Source organism: Carcharodon carcharias, chromosome 1 (assembly GCF_017639515.1).
Source record: "Carcharodon carcharias isolate sCarCar2 chromosome 1, sCarCar2.pri, whole genome shotgun sequence".
NCBI classification, from domain to species: Eukaryota; Metazoa; Chordata; class Chondrichthyes; order Lamniformes; family Lamnidae; genus Carcharodon; species Carcharodon carcharias.
The window spans coordinates 68,594,058-68,619,545 of NC_054467.1; the positions used below are offsets into that span (position 1 = coordinate 68,594,058).

Sequence of the window (25,488 nt, forward strand, 5' to 3'; positions counted from 1 at the left end):
GCCCAGTTACGTCCTGGACAGAAAAAGCAGGACAAATCCAACCTGGCCAATTACCATCCCATCAGTCTACTCTCCATCATCAGTAAAGTAATGGAAGGGGTCATCAACAGTCTTAACTAGTGGCACTTGCTTAGCAATAACCTGCTCACTGATGCTCATTTTGGGTTCCACCAAGGCCACTCAGCTCCTGACCTCATTACAGCCTTGGTTCAAACATGGACAAAAGAACTGAACTCCCGAGGTGAGGTGAGTGACTGACCATGACATCGAGGCAGCATTTGACCGAACATGGCATCAAGGAGCCCTCGAAAAACTGGAGTCAATGGGAATCAGGGGAAAACTCTCCACCAGTTGGAGTCATGCTTAGCACAAAGGAAGATGATTGGAGGTCAATCATCTCAGTTCCAGGACATCACTGCAGGAGTTCCTCAGGCTGGTGTCCTAGGCCTAACCATCTTCAGCTGCTTCATCAATGACCTTCCTTCCATCACAAGGTCAGAATTGGGAATGTTTGCTGATGATTGCACCATGTTCAGCACCATTCACGACTTCTCAGATACTGAACGAGTCCATGTACAAATGCAGTAAGGCCTGAACAATATTCAGGCTTGGGCTAAATGGTAACTAACGTTCGCGCCACACAAGTACTGGGCAATGACCATCTCCAACAAGAGAGAATCTAACCATCGTCCCTTGACATTCAATAGCATGACCACTGCTGAATCCCCACTATCAACATCTAGGGGTTAACACTGACCAGAAACTGAACTGGACTAGCCATATAAATACTGTGGATACAAGAGCAGGTCAGAGACTGGGCAAGTAACTCACCTCCTGATTCCCCAAAGCCTGTCCACCATCTCCAAGGCCCAAGTCAGGAGTGCAATGGAATACTTTCCACTTGCCTGGAGGAGTGCAGCTCCAACAACACTCAAGAAGCTTGACACCATCCAGAACAAAATAGTCATCTTGATTGGCACCCTATCCACAAACATTCACTCCCTCCACCACCAACGCACAATGGCAGCTGTGTACACCATCTACAAGATGTGCTGCAGGAACTCACTAAGCCTCCTTAGGCAGCACCTTCCAAACTACAACCACCACCATATAGAAGGAAAACATACTGGCAACAGAAACTCTGAACAAGGGAGGGGAAGGTCACATAGCAGCAGTACAGAACAGGATAGGAGGGCAAGTAGGGGCTATAGTTTTACTGGAGCAAGGATTATAGGACAAACTAGGAATGCCACTAGAAGCAAAAGCTCTTATGATTGGGAAGTGTTGGTGGCTACAAACAAATCAGAAGATAAACTGTTAAGAGATGCAAAACAAAAAGAGTTAGATAGTTGGAAAGAATTTGGTGTATACTCCGAAGTGTCAGATAAGGACAGTTACAGGTGGATATGTACGGAAAAAGTGCTTCCTGGTGGGGTTTCAAAGAGAGACTTGGTGATCAAGATGTTAAGAGTGGACTCCCCCCTCACAGCTGGAAAAGCGATCTTGAAGATATTCTTAGCTCTCTTAGCCACATATTCTTGGAAATGTAGGCCAATAGATATAAAGGCTGCAGAGTGAAAAATTTCAAAGAGAAGTGCTTTTGAAACCACCAAAAGGTGATGTAGAAGGGAAGTTGTGGAAATTAAATGTGTTTATGGATTGAATGATGCATCAAGTGTATGGTATTTCTTGGTCAGGTTTGTAGTTAGGAGGCAAAGATCTGTAATGTTGCATCCTGTGTATAAACCTACAAAAAAGAAAAAGATCTATGTCTTGTTTTGTACTTCACCATCTGGCTTAGGTCAATTTAACATCATGTAACATGTCTCACATTTTAATCTGACCCAGAATAAATAATCAGTCATTTTATGTAGCTCATATTTTGAAGATTCTTCTGACCAGCATATTTCCCTCAAAATGTTTTTGTAAATTAGAACCACATTTTGGTTAGAAATTATAACCATACAGCACACTTAGCCAAGTCTCAGTCAAGTATTTCTAAGTACTTGGTGTTATTTTACCTCATGCATGGTGAGAAGGTAGTTAAGAATACTCTGCAGTTCATCTTCCTTAATTCCATGATCCTAAAAAGGTGAAAGTTGATATTTCATAAATGCATCAAACCAAATTTTCTTAATCACATTACAACTGCTAAATTGGTGGACATTTGTCAAATCTGTCAATGGTATTCGTGGGTTTAAATTTTGTGTACACAATGGTTACTGATAATCAATTATTCCAATTCATTTATTATTTAGTATCATGTCAATTTCCCTTAGAAGCTAGCCACCAAGCCCCTATCTGGCCATCAAGTTATTTTGATTAAGAGCTGTGAGAATATGAGAACTTTATAAATGTGAAGACGATTTATACACAAAAGAATCAAATACAATATATTGAGTGTGTTACAAAACACACAATACACCAAACAGTTCTGATAAGATCAAAATATGAAAGCAAATCTAAAGTTTTAAATGTCATCCTAAATCTAAGACATTAAAAGCGTCTTTAAAACTCCTTTATGTACTTTTGTTTGTTGAAATAAATATACACAGATCATATACACACACACCTAACTCAAATGAGTTGCTTTATTTCAATGATAAATTACTGAAAAGCTGCTTTTGTAAATCAAGTGACACAAATAAACAGTAGCAGCTGATGCTTTTTGTGATGATAAATATTTCAGTCCCCCAAGATGCTTGGGTGTATTTGGAAATTGAGAAAATATAGGCTAACAAACCAGCAGAATAGCCATGAAACATCACACTTTTAGTGCAATCCCTGATACAACCAAGGTCTAAACATTGACTGGTGCTTTATTAAGGAGGTAAAAGTTGAGGACTTGCACTGTATGTTGTACTGTTGTTTCACATTATGCACCCCACCTGCTTTCAGCTGACCAACATTCAGAACCATAATGCCCTTTGAAGTCCATGTAGAGAGAGCATCAACTATACTACCATCAGCTATCCTCTTCATCAAAATCTGAGAAAGTATTTGTTCAATGTCCTTACCATTACTGTATCAGAGTTCATTTTGCTCATCCCTTAGTGAGCTTATTCTTATCTTAATCCTCCTGTTACATACGTGCCTATAGAATGCTTTACTGTTCTAATTTTATATTCTTTAACATATTCATTTCTTTGTCTTCCTGTCTTTTTAACCTCTTTCCCAAGCATCATATTCAGTTACATCATCCTCTCTTTTATTATTCATGTACTTTGTATATATCTTTTCCTTTAGATTCAATCTCATCTTCATCTCTTTATTTGTCTATTGTGTTATTCTTCGCTAGCCTGTTATTCCTTAGGGGGAATATTTTCTCCTGAACTCTTTTGATCACACTTTTAAAGATTACCTTCTTGCTATAGTTCTTTGCCAAGTTTTCCTCCCTTAGCTATACCCTCATTCCCTCATATAGTACATAACGTATTAAAAAACAGATAATGCTGGAAATACTCAGACAGTCAGGTAGCATCTGTGGAGAGAAAAACAGAGTTAACAATTAAGGTCAATGATTTTCATCAGAAATGGGAAAAGTAAATTGCGAAATAGAAGAGGACAGGAGAAGAACAAAAGGGAAGGTCTGTGAAATCATGGAAGACAGGAGAAATTAAAAGACAAGAATTGATGTGCTGGGCCAAAGGGAGTGGTAATGGAGCAAGTAACAAAAGATGTGTCAACAGGTGTAAATGGCAGAATGATGCACAGCTGCCACTTGAAAGCAAAAACAAGCAAAAACCGAGAGTAAGATAGAAATACGCAAAGGATAAGGAAATAAAATGGGGCAGATATTACAGATATTGAACTGGCATTGAGTCCAGAAGGCTGTACAATGCCTAATCAAAAGGTGAGGTGCTGTTCCTCAAGCTTCAATATCCTCAATCTATTGCAGTGGTCCAGAGAGATCAGCGTGAGAGCAAGGTGGAGAATTAAAAGTTACAGACAACCAGAAGCTTGAGGTCGTGTTTGTGGACTGAATGGAGGAGTTTCACAAAGCAGTCACCCAATCTGCATTTGGTCTCAACAATAGATTGGCAGCCTTTGCTGCTCTCAACCTAAACTGGAAAACTTGAACTTTGCATTCAATTTCCCCCTCTCACCTTCACATGGTCCAACTCCAACTCTCCCCTTCCTCTCCTTCTCTGTTTTCATTTCTGTGGATAAGCCAACAAATACCCACTATAAGCCCACAGACTCCCACAGCCACCTAGACTGCACTTTGAAATCCTGCTTCATTGGACTCCATTACATTCTCCACCTCCATCACATTTGTTTTGATAATGCGAACTTCCAAACCAGCACTTCTGATACGTCTTCCTTTTTCCTCAATTAAGGATTCCTCCCAACTTGTTGACAGGGACCTGATCATATCCGTTCCATTTACCATACTGCTGCCCTCACCCCTTCTCCTCACTCCCAGAGCCACGACAGGCTTCCCCTTGTCCTGCACTCCGTAACCAGCCTTCTTATTCAGAGTCATCAAGTCATTAGGGCACAGGGGTCCATTAGACCATTGAGTCCAAGCCTGTTCCCTGTGCAGCAATCCAATCAGTCCCATCCCCCTGCTCTATCACCGCAGCCTTCTAAGTTCAGTTCACTCAAGTGCCCATCTAATTTCCTTTTCAAATCATTTACTATCTCTGCTTCCGCAACCCACACAGGCTGCAAGATCCTGGTTATTAACACTCACTGATTTTAAAAAGAACAGTTCTTCCTTACATACCCCATGTATCTCTTGTCCAAAAGCTTAAATCTGTGACCCCCTAGTCCTTGTACCATCAGCTGATGGGAACAGCTTTTCTCTCGCTACCTTACCTAAACCTGCCAATCTCACACACCTCTAGCAAATCTCCCTCAATCTTTGCTCCAAAGAGAACCAACCTGATTTCTCCAAATTCCCTTTACTCTCCTCAGCATCCAAGGTCCAAAGAATCTATGCCAAAATCAAAGTCATACACGTAAATCACTGCTTCACCTGGAAGGAATGTTCAGGGCCTTGGATGATGAATGCACTTCTTTAAATTTAGTATGTTATATTTGCTGCTCACAAGGCAGTCTTGCTCTATATTGCAAAGACCAGATTGGGTGATTGCTTTGCAAAACACAAGCATGACCCCAGAATTTCTGGTCGCCTGTCAATTTAATTCCCCATTGTGCTCTCACACTGACTTCTATGTCCTCAGCCTACCGCAGTGTTCCAATGTAGTGCAAGGAAAGCTTGACGAACAGCACCAAATCTTTTGACTAGGCATTTTACAGCCTTCCAGACTCAACACTAAATTCAGAAATTTCAGACCATAATCTCTGCCCCATTTTGTTTCCTTTTCCTTTGCACATTTCGGTCTTACCCTCAATACCTGGGCCACTAAAGGGAAGTGGGGGTAATGTTATTACCCCTGTTGGACTGCTTACAAAATCTCTCAAAAACTAATGAACGAACTTCAACAAAACTTGGTACACAGATAGGGTATGGTCAAGAAAGAACTGATTAGTTTTTGATAATGACACCGATCTGGATCCTTGAATTCTTAAAGGATTATTAACATTGGGAAATAGGATGAACTGACCTGGTTTTTAAAGAAGGGAATATTGTGGGTTGTTTATTTACAATGTTGTTGATTACTTTAGAATGCTGGGGAGTGTCTCAGCTGCACTGCTGAAATCTGTCAAAACATGAGCAGTTTTCAGAGCAGTGGATGTGTATTAGCCTGAAGCCTCCTCTATGAAGTGGAAGCTCGTAATAAAACAGCTTCTTTTTTCGGCATTGTCATTACAGAGCATCAACCAGGCAGGAAAAAAAGCCTCAAGGAAGAACTGCGTAATTGTAATATTGCCGAGTTATCACAGCATGGCAGAGGTATGCACGCTACCAAGTGTCGTCGTCACTTGTTTTTGCTTTCCGATGGCAGCTGTTCATCATTGTCATTCACACCTTCTCTCAGCATGTTTTGTTTTTTTACTTGCTGCATTCCCACTCTTTTTGACCCTGCACCACCAACTGTTTTGTCACTTCAATTCCTCTGTCTTCCATAGTATTCTTTTCCCACACTCAACCATTTCACTTGCCTAAAACATACTACATTTCTGACTTTTCATCAGAGCTAGGAAAAGTTATGTTCCTGAGAAGTTTACTCTGCTTCTCTCTCCACAGATGTGCCTGACCAGCTGAGTATTTCCAGCATTTTCTGTTCTTATTCTAAATTTCCAGCATCCGCAGTATTTTGTTTTTGTCTCATTTATGACATCAAAAGAAAATTATCCCAATTCATGTCTGGGGATTCCAAGCAGATACAACATGGGTTTGACAAAAGTACAGCTTGTAAGGGTAACTATATGGCACATGAGTCTGCATACAGAATTATTTTTCATGGTAAGGACAGCATTACATTTCTAAATTTCAGATTCTCACCTTCATTATCAACTGTTTCACAAACAATAGCAAGAAAGCTCGCAAGGAGAGAATCTCCTTTTGGTTTGGTCTGGGTCCATCTGGGCAGGATAAAAACAATATCTTTTAAAGATACATGCAAGCAATTTTTTAAAAATAATGATCAATGCCGATGAAGCCTTCCCCAAAGCCTTCCCTCAAAGAAAGAAACTACAGGTAGCCTTGAACTCCCTCATGTTTCAAACAGGTAAGTGCACTGTCTGTGCTGAATTTACTGATCTAATTCAGCCAAAAGCAAGGGCAACACAGGACAAGAGCCATCCTAACTAAGGAGTGGAGAGATGAAAAAAAACTCCCCGTACGTAATTTCAATCCAATAGCCCGCCAATTGAGAGTAAGTGGTTATGGTACTGGGCTTGTAACCCCAAGATCAAGAGTTCAAATCTCACAATGGCAAACTATGAAACAATGTAACTTCATCTGAATAGGAACAGATGGAAACATGTTTGTACTCTAAAGAGTTACACACATCAGTGAAGGTACAGTTGAGTCCAGTTCTGAAGTTTCGAACAGATCAAATACCTTGCTGCCACTGAAAATCAAGGTTCACAAATTAAGAATTGCTACATATTGAGGGCTGCTGCTGCCCATGCTATCATATCACAGCACAATTTACACTGTGCAAAGAGGGGTGGTGAAAAGATGGACAGACACACATTTATATAGTGCCTTTCATGTTCACTGGAGTTCATAATGCACTTTATAGTCAATGAAGCATTTTTTGTAGAAGGCAATCATTGTTGTAACATTGGGAATGCAACAGCCAATTTATGCACAGTAAGGTCCCAAAAACAGCAGTGTGTGATGCATAACGATCTATTTTTGCAGTGTTGACTCAGGGATAAATATGGGCCAAGGACAGAGAAGAACTCCATGCTCTTCTTCGAGATAGTGCCCTGTAATTTTTTTATATCACTTGAGGGGGCAGACAGCACCTCAGTTTAACATGACATCCGAAAGAAGGCTCCTCTGACAGTGGAGCACCCCCTTAATACTACACTAGAATATCAGCCTTGAATTTATTACTCAAATCCTGGGGTCTGATTTGAACCCAGGGCCTTCTGACTCTGAGGCAAGAGTGCAACCAACATAGCCACAGCCGGCAGTAACATGAAAGGAAGTGCAAGAAGAGGGGCCTTGGGAGGGAGGGAGGATGCAGGAGGCGGCGAAGGGAGGGAGGACGCAGGAGGCGGCGAAGGGAGGTGCCTGTCAGGTGCGTGGCTTGGAGGGGAACTTGCAGGTGGTGGTGTTCCCATGCACCCACTGCCCTTATCCTTCTAGGTGGGAGAGGTCACGTTTGGAAGGTGCTGTCGAAGGAACCTTGATAAGTTCTTGCAGTGCATCTTGTAGTTGATACACACTGCTGCCATTGAGCGCAGTCATGAAGGGAGTAAATGTTTAACAGGGCAAATGGGGTAGCGATCATGCAGGCTGCTTTGTCCTGGATGGCCTTGAACTTCAGTGTTGTTGGAGCTGCACTCATCCAGGCAAGTTGACAGTAATACATTACACTCCTTTACTTCTGTTTTTTCAGATGGTGGACAGCCTTTGGGGATTCAGAAGATGAGATACTTACTGCAGAATTCCCACCTCTGACCTGCTCTTGTAACCACAGTATTTATATGGCTGATCCAATTGAGTTTCTGGTCACCCAGGATACTGATGGTCGGGGAATTCAGTGATGGTAATGTCATTGAATATCAAGGGGAGATGGTTAGATTCTTTGTTGGAGATGGTCATTACCTGGCACGTGTGTGGGTTAAGTAGATGTAAGCAGCACAGAAATTAGGGTACAATTCTGACAGAGTGCATAATTAGGGAATTTGGTGAGTGAGGGAATTCTAAGTGTTTAAAGGATTGATCACTTTCTAAAGTCCGGTCAAATGTTGTATTTTAACATTTACCTTTAATTTAACAGGAACTTGATGTTTATTTTAGTTTTTAGTCAGTGGTTAAAAAGCTGCCTTGTGGCATCTGCAGTTATTTAGAACTGGCTAGTTAGAATTAGTTCCCTCAGCAGCAGGACCTGACTCAGATCTTTGGAATTCTAGCTGGTTTAAGTAAAGGAGATTTTTGCCCATGCAGGAAATATCACAGTTATAGCTTGAAGGAGGACAGCTTCAACAGAGCACTGAACTCGGAAATTTTGTTTGTAAGGGAACAAGTGCCATTCTCGTCTTTTACAGAACAAGGGGTGGTCCAAGAGAGCGAGAGGGACACATTAATAAGGTAAGCAGATAGGTAATTGCTTGGTGAGTTTTACAGGTTCCTTATTTCTCTAAATCGGGATACCAGTACTACAGTGGTGTGATCAGTTTGCCCCCTTCTCTCATCCACACAGGCTACAGAAACACAACCAGTTAGACATATGCAAAGGCTAAGGCTTCTCCAGTGCTCCCTTATGGATCCCCATACTGACCTCATTTGTAACCCGCTTCTGTCCCTGACTACAGTTTAAATTTGAAGTAACTAACCTAAGGAGTATGACTGCCTTCTGGAACAAAGGGCCCATGTAATTTTCTCCCTCCCTGTTGCATCGCAGTGACCGAAGCTTGGACTCCAGTTGGGACAGCTGTTTACACTAGCACCAGAAAGTTACAACAGCTTGATTAAATTTATACCGTAACTAATTAAACTACTTAACATAACCACAAATTATCATTGAGTGATATTTTTAGACTTGGAACCTCAGTTAAGCAAAATACAACAAAGATGCATTGCGGTTGCAGCATGTGGGAGCTGGCAGACACTGGTATGATCCACAGCAACCATATCTGCAGTCAGTGTCACTCAAGGAAGTTCAGCTCAGGTTGATGAGCTGGAGAGCAAGCTTCGGTCACTGCGATGCAACAGGGAGGGAGAAAGTTACATGGACCCTTTGTTCCAGAAGGCAGTCATACCCCTTAGGTTAGGTACTTCAGATTTAGACTGTAGTCAGGGACAGAAGTGGGTGACAACAAAGGAGGTAGGAATGGGGATCCATAAAGGAGCACTGGAGAAGCCTTAGCCTTTGTAGATGTCCAACTGGCTTGTTTCTGTTGCCTGTGTAGATTAGAGCAGGGGGCAAACTCATCACACCACTGTAGTACAAGGGGTCATTTGAGTGGTGAGTGTAAAAAGGAATATAGTACTGGGGAGAGTATAGTTAAGGGCAAGGATACTATTCTCTGCAGCTGATAGTATGAACCAGAAGGCTGTGTTGTCTGCCTGGTGCCAGGGTTAACAAAATTTCCTCAGTGCGGAAAAGGGATCTGGAGGTTTTTTTTTTTGTTATTCATTCATGGGATAAGGGCTTTGCTGGCTGGGCCAGTATTTATTGCCCATTCCTCGTTGTCCTTGAGAAGGAGGTGGTGAACTGCCTTCTTGAACTGCTGCAGTCCATGTGGTGTAGTTACACCCACAATACTGTTAGGGAGCAGGGGTGGGATGTTGCAGGAGGGGAAGAATCCTTTTGTCATGGTCCACATGGTCCCACCTAAGCCATTGGAACCTATGAAAGAGATTCTGCTAAGGAAATATGAGCAGCTAGGGGTTAAGTTAAAAAGCAGAACTACAAAAGGTAATAATCTCTGGATTACTATCTGAGATTTATGCAAATTACATATAAGATAAGTAAGAGCATAAAGTTAAATGTGTGGCTCAAAGATTGGTGTGAGAGAAGTGGATTTTGATTCTTGGGGCACCAGTAGCGGTGAAAGAGGAAGCTGTACCATTAAGATGGTCTTCACTTGCACCGTGCTGGGACAATAACTAGGGCTCTGGAGAGGGCTTCAAATTAAACAGAGGATTGGGCAGGGGGAATGCTTAAAAACAGAATTGAAGAGCCTTTATCTGAATGCACAGAGCATTCATAACACGATGGGTGGATTAAGGACAAAAATAGAAATAAATGGGCATAGTATTTAAGCCATTACAGAGGCATGGTTGCAAGGTGATCAAGCCTAGGAACTAATATTCATAGGTATTTGACATTTAGGGTGGTTAGGAAGGAATGAAAATAAGGAGGGGGCGGATCTGTTAATATAGGATGGAATCAGTACCACAGTGAGAAATTATCTTGGCTCGAAAGGTTAGGATGTAGAATCAGTTTAGGTGGAGATAAGAAATAGCAAGAGAAATAAGTCGCTCATGGGAGTAGTTTACAGGTCCTAACAGTAGCTACGTTGTAGGACAGAGTATACGTCAAGAAATAATGGGGGCTTGTAAGAAAGTTACTGCGATAAACACGGGCAATTTTAATCTTCATAGAGATTGGACAAATCAAATTAGAAAAGGTAACCTGGAGGATGAGTTCATACAGAGTATTCTGAACCGTTTCTTAGCACAATACATTCTGGAATCAACCAGGCTATTTTAGACCTGGTAATATGTGATGAGACAGGATTGATTAATAATCTCATAGTAAAGGGTACTTTAAGCATGAATGATAGCACGATACAATTTCTAATTCAATTTGAGGGTGAGAAGCTTGGCTCTGAAACTGGTGCCTTATACTTAAAATAAAGGCAATTACAAAGCTATGAAAACAGAATTGGCTACAGTGGACTGGGAAAATAAGTTAAAGGTAAAATAGCAGATAGCCAGTGGCAGATATTTAAGGAGATACTTCATAACTCTCAAAGATATAATCCATTGAGAAAGAAAGTCACAAAGAGAAGGGTGAACCATCCATGGCTAACTGAGTAAGTTAAAAATGGTATCAAATTGAAGGAAAAGGCATACAGTGCTGCAAAGTTTAGTACAGGCTAGAAGATTAGGGAAACTTTAGAACACAGCGAAGGACAACTTAAAAAAAAATTAAGAGGGAGAAATTAGAATATATGAGCAAACTAGCATGAATTATAAAAACAAACAATAAGAACTTCTACAAGTATATAAAAAGACGACAAGTAGCTAAAGGAAAGGTTGGTCCTTTAGATAAGGAGACTGGGGGATTAATAGTGAGAAATAAGAAAGTGGTAGCAACTTTAAGCACATATTTTGTATGTCTTCATGGTAAAAGACACACAGCAACCAAGAACAGTAGAAAATCAGGAGATAAAAGGGAAGAAATTAAAACAATGATCACTAGAGAAAAAAAGTGTTAGGGAAACTAATAGGACTAAAAGCTGACATGTCCCTGAGCTTGATGGCCCGCATCCTTACAAAAAGTGGCTGCAGGGATAGTGGATGCATTGACTGGAATCTTCCAAAATTCCCAAGATTCTGGAAAGGTCCCAGCGAATTGGAATACCGAAAATCTAACATCTCTGTACAAGGCAGGAGGGAGGCAGAAAGCAGGAGCCTATAGGCTAGATAGCCTAGCATCTGCCATTGTGAAAATGCTGGAATCCATTATTAAGGAAGTAGTAGCAGGGCATTTAGGGAAAAATATGATCAAGCAGAATCGACATGGTTATGTGAAAAGGTGGAAGGGAAATCTTGTTTGACAAATGCATTAGGGTTGTTTGACAATGTGACTAGCAGGGTGGATAAAGGGAAGGCAGTAGATGTAGTCTATTCGATTTCCAAACGGCATTCAATAAGGTGCCACATAAGTTACTGTACAAGACAAAATCTCTTGGTGTTGGGGATGATAGTTAAGCATGGATAGAGGATCGGTTAACTGACAGGATAAAGAGTCATTTTCAGGTTGGCAAATTCCAACTAGTGGAGCGCCACAGGGATCAGAGTTTTAACCTCAACTATTCAGAATCCATATCAATAACTTAAATGAAGGGAAGGAGTGTATTGTAGAGCATCCGTCTTTAATGGGCTAGCATTCCCCATTACATTTCTTTCTTTCAATATATTTAAAGAACTATTTGCTGTTAACTTGCAAGGCATCTCAAAGATTTTTTAAAAATCCTTTTTGCATCCAACTACTTTCTGTGCAGCCCCCTTGTTGATTTTTATAGCTCTCCCAGTCCTCTGGATTTCAATTTTGTCTTGCATTTGTGTAACCTTTTTCTTTCAGTATAACACCGTCTCTTACCTTATTTATTGATCATGGTTAATTACACAAGTGCAGTCTATGCCTCTTAGGAGTACGTATTAGTTTTGTATTGACTTGTATTTTGTATTGTAATACCACGTTCTGGTTAAAAGAAGTTCTTCCTTGCACCCCCACTGCCATCTCTTGTCCAAAACCTAAATATGTGTCCTCTAATCCTTGTGCCATCAGCTACTGGGAACAGCTTTTGTCTTCTCATATAAACCTTTCATTATCTTGTATACCTCCATCAGATCTCCCCTCAACTCCTTCGCTCTAAGAAGAACAACCCCAATTTCCCCTACCTAACCTTGTAGCTAAATTCCCTCATCTCTGGAACCATTTTGTTAAATCTCTTCTGTGCCCTCTCAAGGACTTCCAACATCCATCTTAAAGTGTGACCAGAACTGGACAGAATACTCAATATTCAATGCTCGATTAATGAAGCCCAAGGTTCCATATGTGTTGCAAACTACCCTCTCAATATTTCCTGCCACTTTCAAAGATGTATGCCATGAATCTCCAAGTCCCTCTGTCCCTGCACAATCTTTAAAATGGTGCCATTTAGTCTATAATGCCTCCCCCTATTTCTTTCTTCCAAAATGTAGCATCACCTCACACTGTTAAATTCCCATCTCCCACTCGCCTGCCCATTCTGCTAGCCCGAGTCCTATGACAGTTGATCCTTTCTACAATTTACCCATTAACAGTTCAGTCCAGTTTACAGTGATCAATTTAATTTTTCATCGCTTTAATGTTTACCTTAAATTTAAAACCTTGGTTTGGGACCCTCTTCTTCCTTACAAACCTAATATATAAAATCATTTTATGGTAACTACTTGTAAGATGCTTCCTTACTGAAACTGTTGCTTATGCAGTTCTACATTCAGCAATGGGCTGGTTTGAGCCCTTAGGCCAGCAGTTAAGGTATTGCTGCACTACACAACAAATTACAACATCAAATTCAGAAGGTTTTGACACGAAACAAGATCATCTTCTGCGCTTCCTTCTTCAACAGAGTTCAAATAAATTCTAATAAAATTTAATTCTTGCTGAGGCAATAGTTTTCAATATACTGGAAACGTTTCTTTTAAACTTCTTAAAACTTTTAAACTTGCTGTAGCTTCCAAACAAGATTTGTTTCTCTTTATGGTGCTATGAATTTCTGGGTGCACTTGTGAATTGACTTCACGGATCAGCAGATTCAGTGATGCTGAATCAGACAGAAATGGTTGCCTCAGATGTGCTACTTATTCCACTATTCATGGGTTACAACCAGAGTAAGCAGAACAAAATGAACAGCCAGAATGTAAACTTTTATTTCATTAATCATAGCAAGTCTTTGCTTACCCAGGCCTTTGGGAACAACCCCACTGCGATCTTGAGGATTCACTACCCAATAATAGTATTTCAGTGTATGCATTATCTGCAACACGGTACCAACTCTTCGGACTGCATTATAAATAGTGGCTGTACTAATAAACTCAGTTGACAAGTAGGTGTAGAGCTGCAACTGAACCTGGATTAAAATAGATAGGAAGAAAAACTATCAGAATTGTGACCATTTCCAAAAATAACATTCTACAATTAAGAAATCAATTGTTGAGTGTTAACCTTCGCCACACTGTAAAAACCCTTTCAATTAAACTGAGCGCTGAAACACCCATAAGGAGCTCAAAGACATCTGCAGCACAGTCCAGTTCAGAAAAAAATGAGTGCCCAAAGGATACCGAAACGCAGAGTTCACTTTTTATGTTTTTTTTTGGTCTGTTTTACAAAGTTTACGGACAAAGTGTTATCACTGCCATTTTTGGATGATGGATTTCTCCATTGGTTTCCTGAACTCAGGTCACCCCTCCCTATTGTGCCAATACCATTATTAATTAATAAAGCCACCCCTCCACGTTTTTCTAACTTCCAGTCCTTCCTAAATATCATGTATCCTTCAATGTTCAGGTCCCAATCTATGTCAATCTGCAGCCATGTTTCTGTAAGAACAACGAGGTCATGACTTGCAACAGGGAGGGCTTCCATTAGCATTCTTGTTCCTCTTGAACGTTGAGTGTTAACCTTCGCTGCACTGTAAAACCCTTCCAATTAAACTTTGAGTATTGAAACACCCATAAGGAGCTCAAAGACATCTGCAGCACAGTCCAGTTCAGAAAAAAAATGAGTGCCCAAAGGATACCGAAATGCAGAGTTCACTTTTTGTGATCAATTCAAAAGTAGGAAAAATCTGTGAACAGATCCTGTCTGCCTTTCTTAGCCAGGGAAAGTTGTGTGCCAAGAAAACATGAAAGAACAGTAAGTAGTATCTGGCATTTTGTATTTAGTGAACTTCTGAACAAAATCGGTCAGCAGTAGTTTTCATCTTGGTTACTTGTTCCATCGAACCTCCGCTAGTTGAATCAGTCCTTCAGGCATTGTTAACTTACTGGTTCACAATAAGGATGACAGGAAAGATACCACAACTGTCCTTGGTGCCCAGGTTTAGGAGAGGAAAAATTAGGTAGGGTAACTGTTCCTTGTGCTCTTCCAGCAGGAGTCACTGCATAGCGATGCCATGTGGATGTTTACTGCAGTGGATATTATAAGCAGCAGAATAGCCTGCAACTGCTGAGTTATAGCTGACAGCTGAGACATGAGCCTGTTTCAGAGGATGACCACAAACTGTATAGTAGCAACTAGCTTAGAAAAATGAAAACTTAAAAAACTGGAGCAGTAGTCCAGTTGAGATGCCTGCCATTCAATAAGATTATGCCTGATCATCAATCTCAACTCCACTTTCCTGCCAGACTTCAATATCCTGAAACAAAAGCAAAAAGTTCTGGAAAAACTCAGCAGGACTAACAGCATCTGTGGAGAGAAAGACAGAGTTAACGTTTCAAGTCCGTATGACCTGCTGAGTTTTTCCAGCACTTTGTTTTTTTTTCCAGATTTCCAGCATCCGCAGTATTTTGCCTTTATTTCAGTATCCTGAAATTTCCTTCGAATCCAAAAATCCGCTTCTCAGTAATGAATATACTCAATGACTGAGCATCCATCACCCTCTAGGGTAGAGAATTCCAAAGATTCACAACCTACTGAATCAAGAAATTTCTTTGCATCTCAGTCTGAAATGGCCAACCACTGATCCAGATTCCTAGTTCTGGACTCTCCAACCAAGGGAAATAGCCTCTTAAAATTCTTAAGCCTTGTCAGAGTAGATGCTATGTTTCAATAAAATCACCTCATTCTTCTAAATCCAGAGAGTACTGAGCCATTCTTCTCAGTCTCTCATCATAGGACAACCCTCTCATCCAATGAATCAATCTAATAAATCATAGTTGCACCCCTCTAAGGCATATATACCCTTCCTTTGGTGTGGAGATCAAAACTGATCAAAGTATTCCTGGCAAGGTCTTATACCAAAACCCTGTGCACAATTACAGTAGAGATTCTTTACTCCTGTATTCCAACCCTTTGCAATAAAGGCCAACATACACTTAACTCCCTAAATGCTTGCTGTACCTGTATATTAATGGTGCATCATGCACAAAGACACTCAAATCCTCCCAAAAACCAACAACTAAAAGATTCCCTCAGCTTAAAAAATATTCTGCATTCCTATTCTACCTACCAAAGTGAATAACTCCACATTTTCAAACATTATACTCCACCAGCCACCTTCTTGCCACATCCCTTTACAAGCTTTGTGTTCTCACAGCTTACTTTCCCACTTAGTTTATTGCCAGCAAGCTTGGATACATTAATATAGATTTTAGATAGCTAAGGCCTCACCTCTAATAATCTGGAACCTTCCAATCCACTGGGATCTTTCCAGAATCCAAGGAATTTTGCAAGATCACAAACAATGCATCCACTATCTCTACAGCTCTTTTAGAACTCCAGGCTTTTAGCCATCAGGTTCAGGCGATTTGTCAGCTTTTAGTCTCCTTAATTTTTCCAGTTATCTTTACTAATGGCAATTAATTTAAGCTCCTCACCCACATTAGATCCTTGGTTCCCTACTATTGTTGGTATGCTGTTTGTGTTGTTACCGACAGGAGGAGTGTAATTTAAACAGCACTGATTTCTCCTCTCAACACCCATTCGCAAACATAAAGGTGTTTTGATTTTGATTTCCCCCTTTATAAGCAGTGATGTATTTCCCAAATCCGCAGTTTTGGTGTGATCCAATCTCTATCAATAAGCCCACAACAAATTCGAGATAGGGTAAACTCAGAGGGCCCCTGTGCAATCATACAATCAACAAGGAATAGAGAAAGATTTACACCGCAAAGGCCACAAAGCAAAGAATGATTGTTTCACATGAGTCCAGGGACAAGAATCTAAGTCTAATGATATATTCCTTCAGAGGTCAGCGGGCTGAGAATGGATGCTGGATAATTCATTTTTCCAGTAGAGATGATTGCCACAATGAGATAGGCACGCAGAGATGAATTAGTCTTGTAGGTGATGACACAGAAGTTCCAACAGATAAATAGTACAGATGGGGGCCAGAATCCCTTTACTGTGCTGCTGCTTGGTCGATGGAAAACGGAAGGCTGATTTTCAGTACAGCAAGACAGCATAACTGGTTCTCCCAAGCTTCATGATTCCCATCTCTCCACTTTGGCTTTGCCAAGGGGTGTACATTCCATTGTCTGGGTTCCTGAGATTGCTAATGTTCCAACAATTAAGAATTTGAAAGGAATGTTGCAGGGCTCTTTGTCCTAGTAGGCTAGTGGACTCTGGTTGGCTAGGCCTGGCTTGTGAAACATAGATGGCCTTTGCATAACTCCCTTTGAATTTGATCTCTGCAGCCACCGGGATCGTTGGCATCTCTTCAGAGACAATGAGGTACAAGTTTCTTGATACTTTCACATTTTAAGCTCCTCACTCACATTAGATCCTTGGTTCATTACTATTGTTGGTACATTGTTTGCGTTGTTACTGATTGTTCAAAGGTCACAGCCAGACATGACTTCAGTCATTTTAAAAGGTCATTGCCCAGCTTTAGAGTTTTATGAAAGCTACGTCAGTGAACATATTCAAGGCTGATTGATAAGGGAGGCAAGGATTACAGGGCCAGGCAGGGAAGTGGAGTTAAGGCCACAAGCAGGCTTAAGGGACTAAGTGGCCTACTCCTGCTCCTATTTCTTATATTACGTTATGTATGGCATGTTCTTATGTATGGCAAATAAAAATATATCAGTGTTTAAATAGCCAGTTGTCACAAAGCAATATACTCAAATTTAGATTTATAGGCACAATTTAATGCAACTCATCTTTGGTTGAAATGCCAAATGGTTCCAATTTAATTTAATAAAGAGAAAGATTATTTCAACTGCATCAAAACTGTTATCAAGGAAAAGGCAATCTTATTACAACCTTTATTTGAGATGTAGGCATTGCTGAGATAAATTGGAAGAACTGTTCACTCTTAACATTTTGAAGCAAATGCTGTAAATGTTATAAATTGTACACAGCTGCACTTCCCTAAACATCTTTGGAGCAGCATATTAACAATATTGTATCAATTAAATATCTTTATATTTTACAAACTGAAAAAGCAAATGCTCACCTTGGCTGGAGCATGGATCCATATAGCAGGATTCAGAAGAATATGATCACATAACTGTTTGAGTAGAGGGCCACCATTCTGCAAGTTACTCAAATATTTGGCAAAAGCCAAACACAGCTCCAATACAGCTCTGGTGATATGAACTTTGGAAGACTGCAAGAAAAACATGGATTTCAAATATTGAACACCTATCAATTTTTAAACTTTTTGAATATGCGTATACATTTTCGCATCAAACAGATCACTTCATTCTTACATCCAATTTATTAACAAATACAGTAAGTTAAGCTTCACCACAAAGAATGTACTATTTCCACAATATTGATTATCTTGAGAACGCAAGCTATAGTGCACTTCTGTAGATGCAAGCATTACACTCAATTCAAGAAGCATTTGTTACTCCATCTTAAAGAGTTATAAATAAATTGGAATCTGGATTGGTATGCTTCAGAAAAGTGAGCACTAAAGGCCACATAGGCCTGTATTTGAACCACATACATCTTAAAATAAATGTAGTGTTTTCATTTCTCCACTACCTTCAAGAATCATACGTCTTTCAAAAATGTGGACAACAATCTCTTATGAAGTCGCTCAAAGTATTAAAATTTAAGATACAAGTTTGTGCAAAAGATATTGATTAGATTAGAGCTTTAAATTTGGAGAAATATAATATATCCAAATAATGGTTATTTGTGTAGTGCAATGTTTGATAATAGAAATTAACTCAAAGCTGAATACATCACAGCTGAACAGAACTGGCCTGATAACTGACAACAGGTAGTGCTGTTCAATTTATCCAGTTGGTTGTAAATTCAATTAACCATAAAGCAGCACAAAAGTACAATACACTGCAAACCACACAGGTTGCTGATTTTGACTAGTGGAGTTTATATCCATCGCCCCAGATATTTAATGCGCTTCATTTTTCAGCAAGGCCACTAGATGGAGTATCTTACCCAAGGAAAAAATTACAGCTGGATTATGCCTGACTTAGCCTACAGTAAATAAATTGAGCGTGGAAGTCAGAGTGAGTCAAGGACAATGTGTTCAGGTACAAAGTTGCTAACTTGGCAATTTTATGCAAGTAGGAATTAGCTGCAGAGGAGGAAGGCAGTGCTGCATTTTATACCTTTTCTCAGCCTCCTGTAGCTGGTGAGTGTTCAAAGGCATTAAATAGGTGAGCAAGGAGGAGATTGGTTGGTGAGTTTTAAGATTTTATCCTTCTAAACAGGGGCAGCAGTTTAATTTAGGATTGGCAAGAACTGAATTAAATTTATACCTTAACTAGTTCAACTACTTAATATAACTACAGGCAGGTATGGGGATCTAGAAGGTAGCAATGGAGGAACCTCAGCCCTTGAACTTGTCCAGCAGGTTCAATGTTCTTGCAGCTTGTGTGGATGAGAGCAGGGACTTCAGGGAGGATGAGCAAACTGACCACAGCACCATGCTGCAGGGAGCCTTTCAAGAGAGGGGGAGTAAAAAGGAATATACTTGTACTTTAGGATCATATAGTTAGGGGGATAGATACTATTCTCTGCACCCAAGAGCATGAATTCCATAGGTTGTGTTGCCTGCTCAGTGCCAAAGTTAAGGGCATCTCCTCAGGCTGAAGAAGGACTTGGAGTGGGAGAGAAAGGATCTAGTTGTCATGGTCCATGTGGGTATCAATGACATAGGTAGGGCTAAGAAAGAGGTTCTACTAAGGGAGAATGGGCAGCTAGGGACTAAATTATAAAGCAGAACCACAAAGGTAATAAATGCTGGATTACTACCTGAGCCATGAGCAAATTGGCATAGGGTAAATAAGATCAGAGACTTGAATGCTTGGCTGAAGGATTGGTGTGGGAGAAATGGGATTTGATTTGTACTGAGGAAAGATGAAGTGGTATTGATAGAACAATCTTCACCTGAACTGCACTGGGGCCAGTGTCCTGGCAAATTGTATAACTAGGACTGTAGGGAGGGCTTTAGACCAAAGTGTGTGTGTGGTGGGGCGGGGGGGGGGGTAGGGAAGGGTTCATCTGAGGTGAGATTTGAGATTTGGGAAGTTAAAGTGAAAGGGCAGGCAATAGTGCAGGGCAGTGATATGGGAAATGATAACCAGAGTGGGACAAAAAGGGGCAAAGTATATAAACATCAAAGTGCAAATAAGTCAGGCTAGGGAAAATGGTTGTCATAATTAAAGGCTGTTTATCTGAATGCACATGGCATTTGTAACAAGATGGAATTAATTGATTGCACAAATAGAAATAAATCAGTATGATATGATAACCATTACAGAGACATGATTGCAAAGTGACTAGGGCTTGGACCTGAATATTCAAGGATATTTGGCATTTTGGAATAACAGGAAGGAAAAGAAAAGGAGTGGGGTGGCTCAGTTAATAAAGGATGAGATCAATATAGCAGTAAGAAACGATCTTTGTTCAGAGGATCAAAATGTGGAATCAGTTTGGGTGGAGATAAGAAATAGCAAAGGAAAAAGATGGGAATAGGGTTAGTAGTTTATAGGCCCCTAACAGTAGCCACACTGTTGGACAGAGTATAAATCAAGAAATAATGATGGCTTATAAGAGAGGTGCTGCAATAACCGTGGCAGATTAAATGAATAGATTGAACAAATTCCCAAACGTAGCGTGGAGGAGAGTCAGAATGTATTCGGGATAGTTTCTCAGTACAATACATTCTAGAACCAACCAGGAAACAGGCTATTTTAGACATGGTTAATTAATAACCTCGTAGTAAAGGTTCCTCTAGGTAAGAGCGATCATAACATGAGTGAATTTCACACTCAGTTTGAGGGCGGTTCTGAAACTAGTGTCTTAAACTAAAATAAAAACAATTACAAAGACCAGCTTATATTTCAACACTTTCTTGGACTCGAACTCAAGTTCTGTCGAAGGGTCATGAGGACTCGAAACATCAACTCTTTTCTTCTCCGCCGATGCTGCCAGACCTGCTGAGTTTTTCCAGGTAATTCTGAGTCTTAAGTTAACTTGGGTTTAATGCTATTAAGCTGGTTGTTTAAGGCTTGTTTAAAACAATACATACCATAGCTACATTGTTGCAATATTTACCTTTTCAAGGCTAAACCCAATGACAAGAAAGCCCTTAGAAGAGAGTATTTGCTCTTGCATAGCCACTGAGTTCTTCAGTAACTCCATTATAAATGCCAACAATGTGGAACTAAAAGAAAGTCAGAAAAAGGAGATGAGGACATTGACATTTCAAATATATTCGAACCAGGAGAATTTCACAGTGGAAATTAGTTTGGCATTTAAGAACACATGTTATCTCATTTTAAATTCTTCTGATGCATATAACCAAAGAACTATAACTAGATTATGTAGGGTACTGTAGGAACAGAGCATCACATGCTCCAAAAGAAAAATTTCTAGAGTAACAACTATTCTTTGCTCAGTGATAGCAGAGAGGGCAAGTGCAAATAGAAACAGAATAGAAAGAGCGAATTTGAGGGGAAACAGTGCAAGAATTAGTGAGTGTGCAGAGAATAAGCCCAAGAGGAAATGGAGAGAGATGATAACAGATAGAAGTGGACAAAACAGCAGCAGGGAGACAGTGAGAGTGCAAGTCTGAGAAGACAGAACGGGACTGAGAGCTGAATGCAGAAATCGGAGAAGAAATAAAAACTGATGCCACTGCCGTAGAACAGTTGGTGGGTAATAGGCACAGGTTAAATTGTTTCATTAAAATGTTCATTTTTGACTGTTCAAATTCACTAGATGGTGATTTCCATTGTGTTTTGGATTCATAGATATTATTTCCAGTGTCTTTAGTTAGCTGTTTACTATTTACTATCTCAGTTTTTCAGAGGTCAGTTTCTTAGAATCTGTGGATTAGTGCTTCAGCGTTTTAGACATCAACTTCTTACAGTTCAGTATCAAATGTTTTACTGATCTCATTGATTTAGAGGTTATTGGGTTGATTACCATGGCAGGCCAGCTGGGGCTCGTTGCATGCGTATTCTATTCTACATGGGAATTCCAGGACACTTCATGTGTCCTAGATAAGCATGTGTGTAGGGAGTGCCACTCAAGCTCCAGCTCAAAGTTTCGGAGTCCGAGGAGCAATTCACCAAACCAGTAGCAGTCTCTACTCAATTTTCAGTTTTAAATACCAGGGAGGATGCAGACTCCTTAGAGGAATGCAGTTTAAAAATAAAATCAAACTCCAGGCACGATGGGAGATTTGACTGCTCACAAAGAAACCCCAGAGTAGCAATGCAGTAATCACAGAGGATTTAATAGTCATGGGCATGGAGAGGAGTTTGTGTAAGCACTAACATAATTCCCTAGTGCAAGGATAAAGGCTATCAATGAGCTTGAACAGGATATTCTTCAAGGAGAAGGGAAACAGCCAGAAGTCAGGATCCATATAGGAACCAACGATAAAAGAGGAAAGAAGGTGTTGAGGTCCTTCAATCAGAGTTTCATGAGCTAGGATAGGCTGAAAAACAGAACTTCAAAAGGTAGTAATCTTAGAATTACTCTCAGTCCCACGTGTCGGTACAGAAAATCTCTACCCTAAGCATTATGTTTCCCACGCTAAATAAAGACAATTTAACTTTTCTAATATTGCTACTCTATTATTGCTGCATTATTATGATACAGCTGATGGAAACTTGAAACAAATGTCATAACCAATTCTTGCAATTTGTATGTTTCAAGATGCAGGCTTTCAATTCAATTATAAGACCACAGAGACTCAAGAAGTTTTTATAAAACTAAATTAAACATTTATTAATTAAAGGATTGTAAACACATACATATGTCTACAAATTACTGCTACAGTAAATTCTAAAAATCCCCCAATTAATCTGACTCCCAGTTACACCTCCGTTAAGGCAACAGTAAAATACACAGATTTAAACAGACCCCTGGCAAAGCACACTCTGGACAGTCGCATTCAAAATGAGCTTCTTTCAGCTGTGTGGACTTGCAGACAGTGGCTTGAGGCTTAAGATCTTAGAATCCTTTTTTTAAACCAACAGCCTTCTCTTCCTTTATACATATTTTCCTCTTTGAATGAAAATTCTCATTGTATCAGTAGGTTTTTTTAAACTTTACCTCTTCTAACAATAAAACCCTTTCATAACACCAATTTTATTAGTAAGCTTTGGAAAAAAATAAATACATTTTTTGACTTCTTCTGGCTAGGTGTAATATTTCACCCATTCTTTTGAATGGTTTATTTAAAATTCAAATTGCTCCCTTTACACTTCACCTTCTAACTTCCCTATGTTTACCTAATTAACATTTCAAACCAACTTCTCTTCTATACATCAAAGCCTCTAGACCAGCTGGCTTTAATCCAATTAAGAAACATACACATAAAGACAGACACCATTAGAACTCTATTTTAAAATATTTTCCAATAGCATTGTAGACATTATTATATCCTCTGTTCATGCTGTTGAAATTAGCTGACGTTTGTTCATCCATCTCCTTCCCACTGAAGCACTATTTAAAACAAATGTTACAGCTCCCCCTTGGATCACATTCTGGGAAATGAAATAGAGCAGGTAGAGTATGTTATAGTAGGAGATCATTCAGGTAACAGTGGCCACAACACAATTTGGGTTGAAATAATTATCGCGACACCAGAGAATATCCAGGGTAAAATGTTCAACAGGGGAAGAGCTAATTTCAGTCATTTAAGAGACCTAGCCCATGCCGATTGGAAAAGCAATTTCAGGGTAAAGCAATAACAAAACAATGGAGGGCTTTCAGGAAATAGTCTTCAGGTAAAAAGTAGACATGTCTATTTGACGGGAAAAAATACAGGATGCAGAGTAACGCACCCTGGATGACACAGAAAATAAAAGTTAAAATAAAAATGATAAAGGAGGTTTTGACAAATATTAGGAGCAAGATTTCATTAGTAACCAGGGAAATTATGGAAATTACAAGAGGGAATTGAATTGAGTTAATACATGAGGTAAAGAGAAGTTATGAGAAAAAAATGGGTAACAATAATTTGAACCATAAGACATTTCATAAATATATAAATTATAAGCAGTTTGTTAGAACAAAGCTTGGGTCTATTGAGGACCCAAAGGCAAATCTGCATGTACAGACAGAGGACAAGAAAGAAGTATAAACTGAGTATTTTGCATCTGTCTTCACCAATGAAATGGATGAAGTGTAAGAGAGGAGAGGAAAGTTATAGACAGGTTACTAATAGATAGAGAAGGTCTACTAAAAAATGATTACTAAAAATAGACAGGTAAGTCACATACAATCATGGGACTGAAGGAGGCCATTCAACCCATCGTGTCTGCACTGGCTCTCTACAAGAGCAATTCACCTAAGCAATTTCCCCATAGCCCTGCAAATTTTTCTTCAGATGATGATCCAATTTTCTTTTCAATGTCATGATTCAAACTGCCTCACCACACTCTCAGGCAGTGCATTCCAGATCTTAACAACTTGCTGTACAAAAAAGCTTTTCCTCATGTCACCATTGCTTTTTTTGTCCATCACCTTAAATTGGTTTCCTCTGGTTCACAATCTTTCCACCAATGAAGACAATTTCCCTTTATCGGCTCTGTCCAAACCCCTCATGATTTTGTATACCTCAAGTCAAATCTCCTCTCAGCCTTCTCTTTTCTAAGCAGAACAGCCTCACCTTCTCCAAGTATCCTCAACCCGGGAACCATTCTTGTAAATCTTTTCTGCACCCTCTCATATGCTTTCACAAAATCCCTAATGTCTAGTGCCCAAAATTGGACACAATACTCCAGTTGAGGCCAAATCAGGGTTTTCTGCGGGTTCACTATAATTTTCTTGCTTTTGTACTCTACGTGCTTATTTATCAAGCCCAGGTTTCTACTCGCTTTATTAACCAATCTGTCAACCTGCCCCGCAACTTTCAGTGGTTTGTGCACATGTACACCCAGGTCCCTAGCATCCTGCAACACTATTAGAATTGTAACCCTTGTTTTATATTTCCTCTCCTCATTCCCCATATCAAAATGAATCACTTTAAACTTCTCTGAATTAAATTACATCCACCACTTGTCTGCCCATTCAAACAATCTTTCTCTGTCCTTTTGAAGTTTAATACTGTCCACCTGACACCATCACAGGCACCCTTTTTCTTCTTCATCTTAATATCTATCTCTTTCATCATCCAGGGAGCTCTGGATTTATTTGCCCCTTCTCTCCCCCTCATGGGAATGTACCTTGACTGCACTCAAACTTTCTCTTCTTTCAAGGCAGCCATTGTAACCCCTCAGCTACAGTTTTGCCTGCCAACCTTTGATTCCAATTCATCTGAGCCCGATTCATTGAGGTTTTCACTCCTCAATTAATTCTTACACTGCATTGCTCCATGTCCTTCGCCCTTGCCAACCTAAACCTTATGATACAGTGATCAATGTTCCCCTACTAACACTTGATCCAATTGGCTCACCTCATGCCCAGAATGCTTCCTTTCTCGTTGGACTGGAAACATAGTGGTGTAGAAGATTCT

General features: G+C 39.9%; 1 protein-coding gene across 2 annotated transcripts in view; it reads right to left on the reverse strand.

Moving 5' to 3' along the window:
* Positions 1–25,488, reverse strand: part of lrba (LPS responsive beige-like anchor protein) — a 917,803-nt gene that overhangs the window by 797,858 nt on the left and 94,457 nt on the right. For both annotated transcript variants that reach the window (XM_041200623.1, XM_041200530.1), the window contains exons 11-15: positions 21,072–21,180; positions 17,992–18,144; positions 13,776–13,944; positions 6,416–6,495; positions 2,022–2,084 (exon numbers count right to left, since the gene is read on the reverse strand). In XM_041200623.1, coding sequence (XP_041056557.1) covers positions 2,022–2,084; positions 6,416–6,495; positions 13,776–13,944; positions 17,992–18,144; positions 21,072–21,180 — 574 coding nt within the window. The remainder of the gene's footprint in view (positions 1–2,021; positions 2,085–6,415; positions 6,496–13,775; positions 13,945–17,991; positions 18,145–21,071; positions 21,181–25,488) is intronic.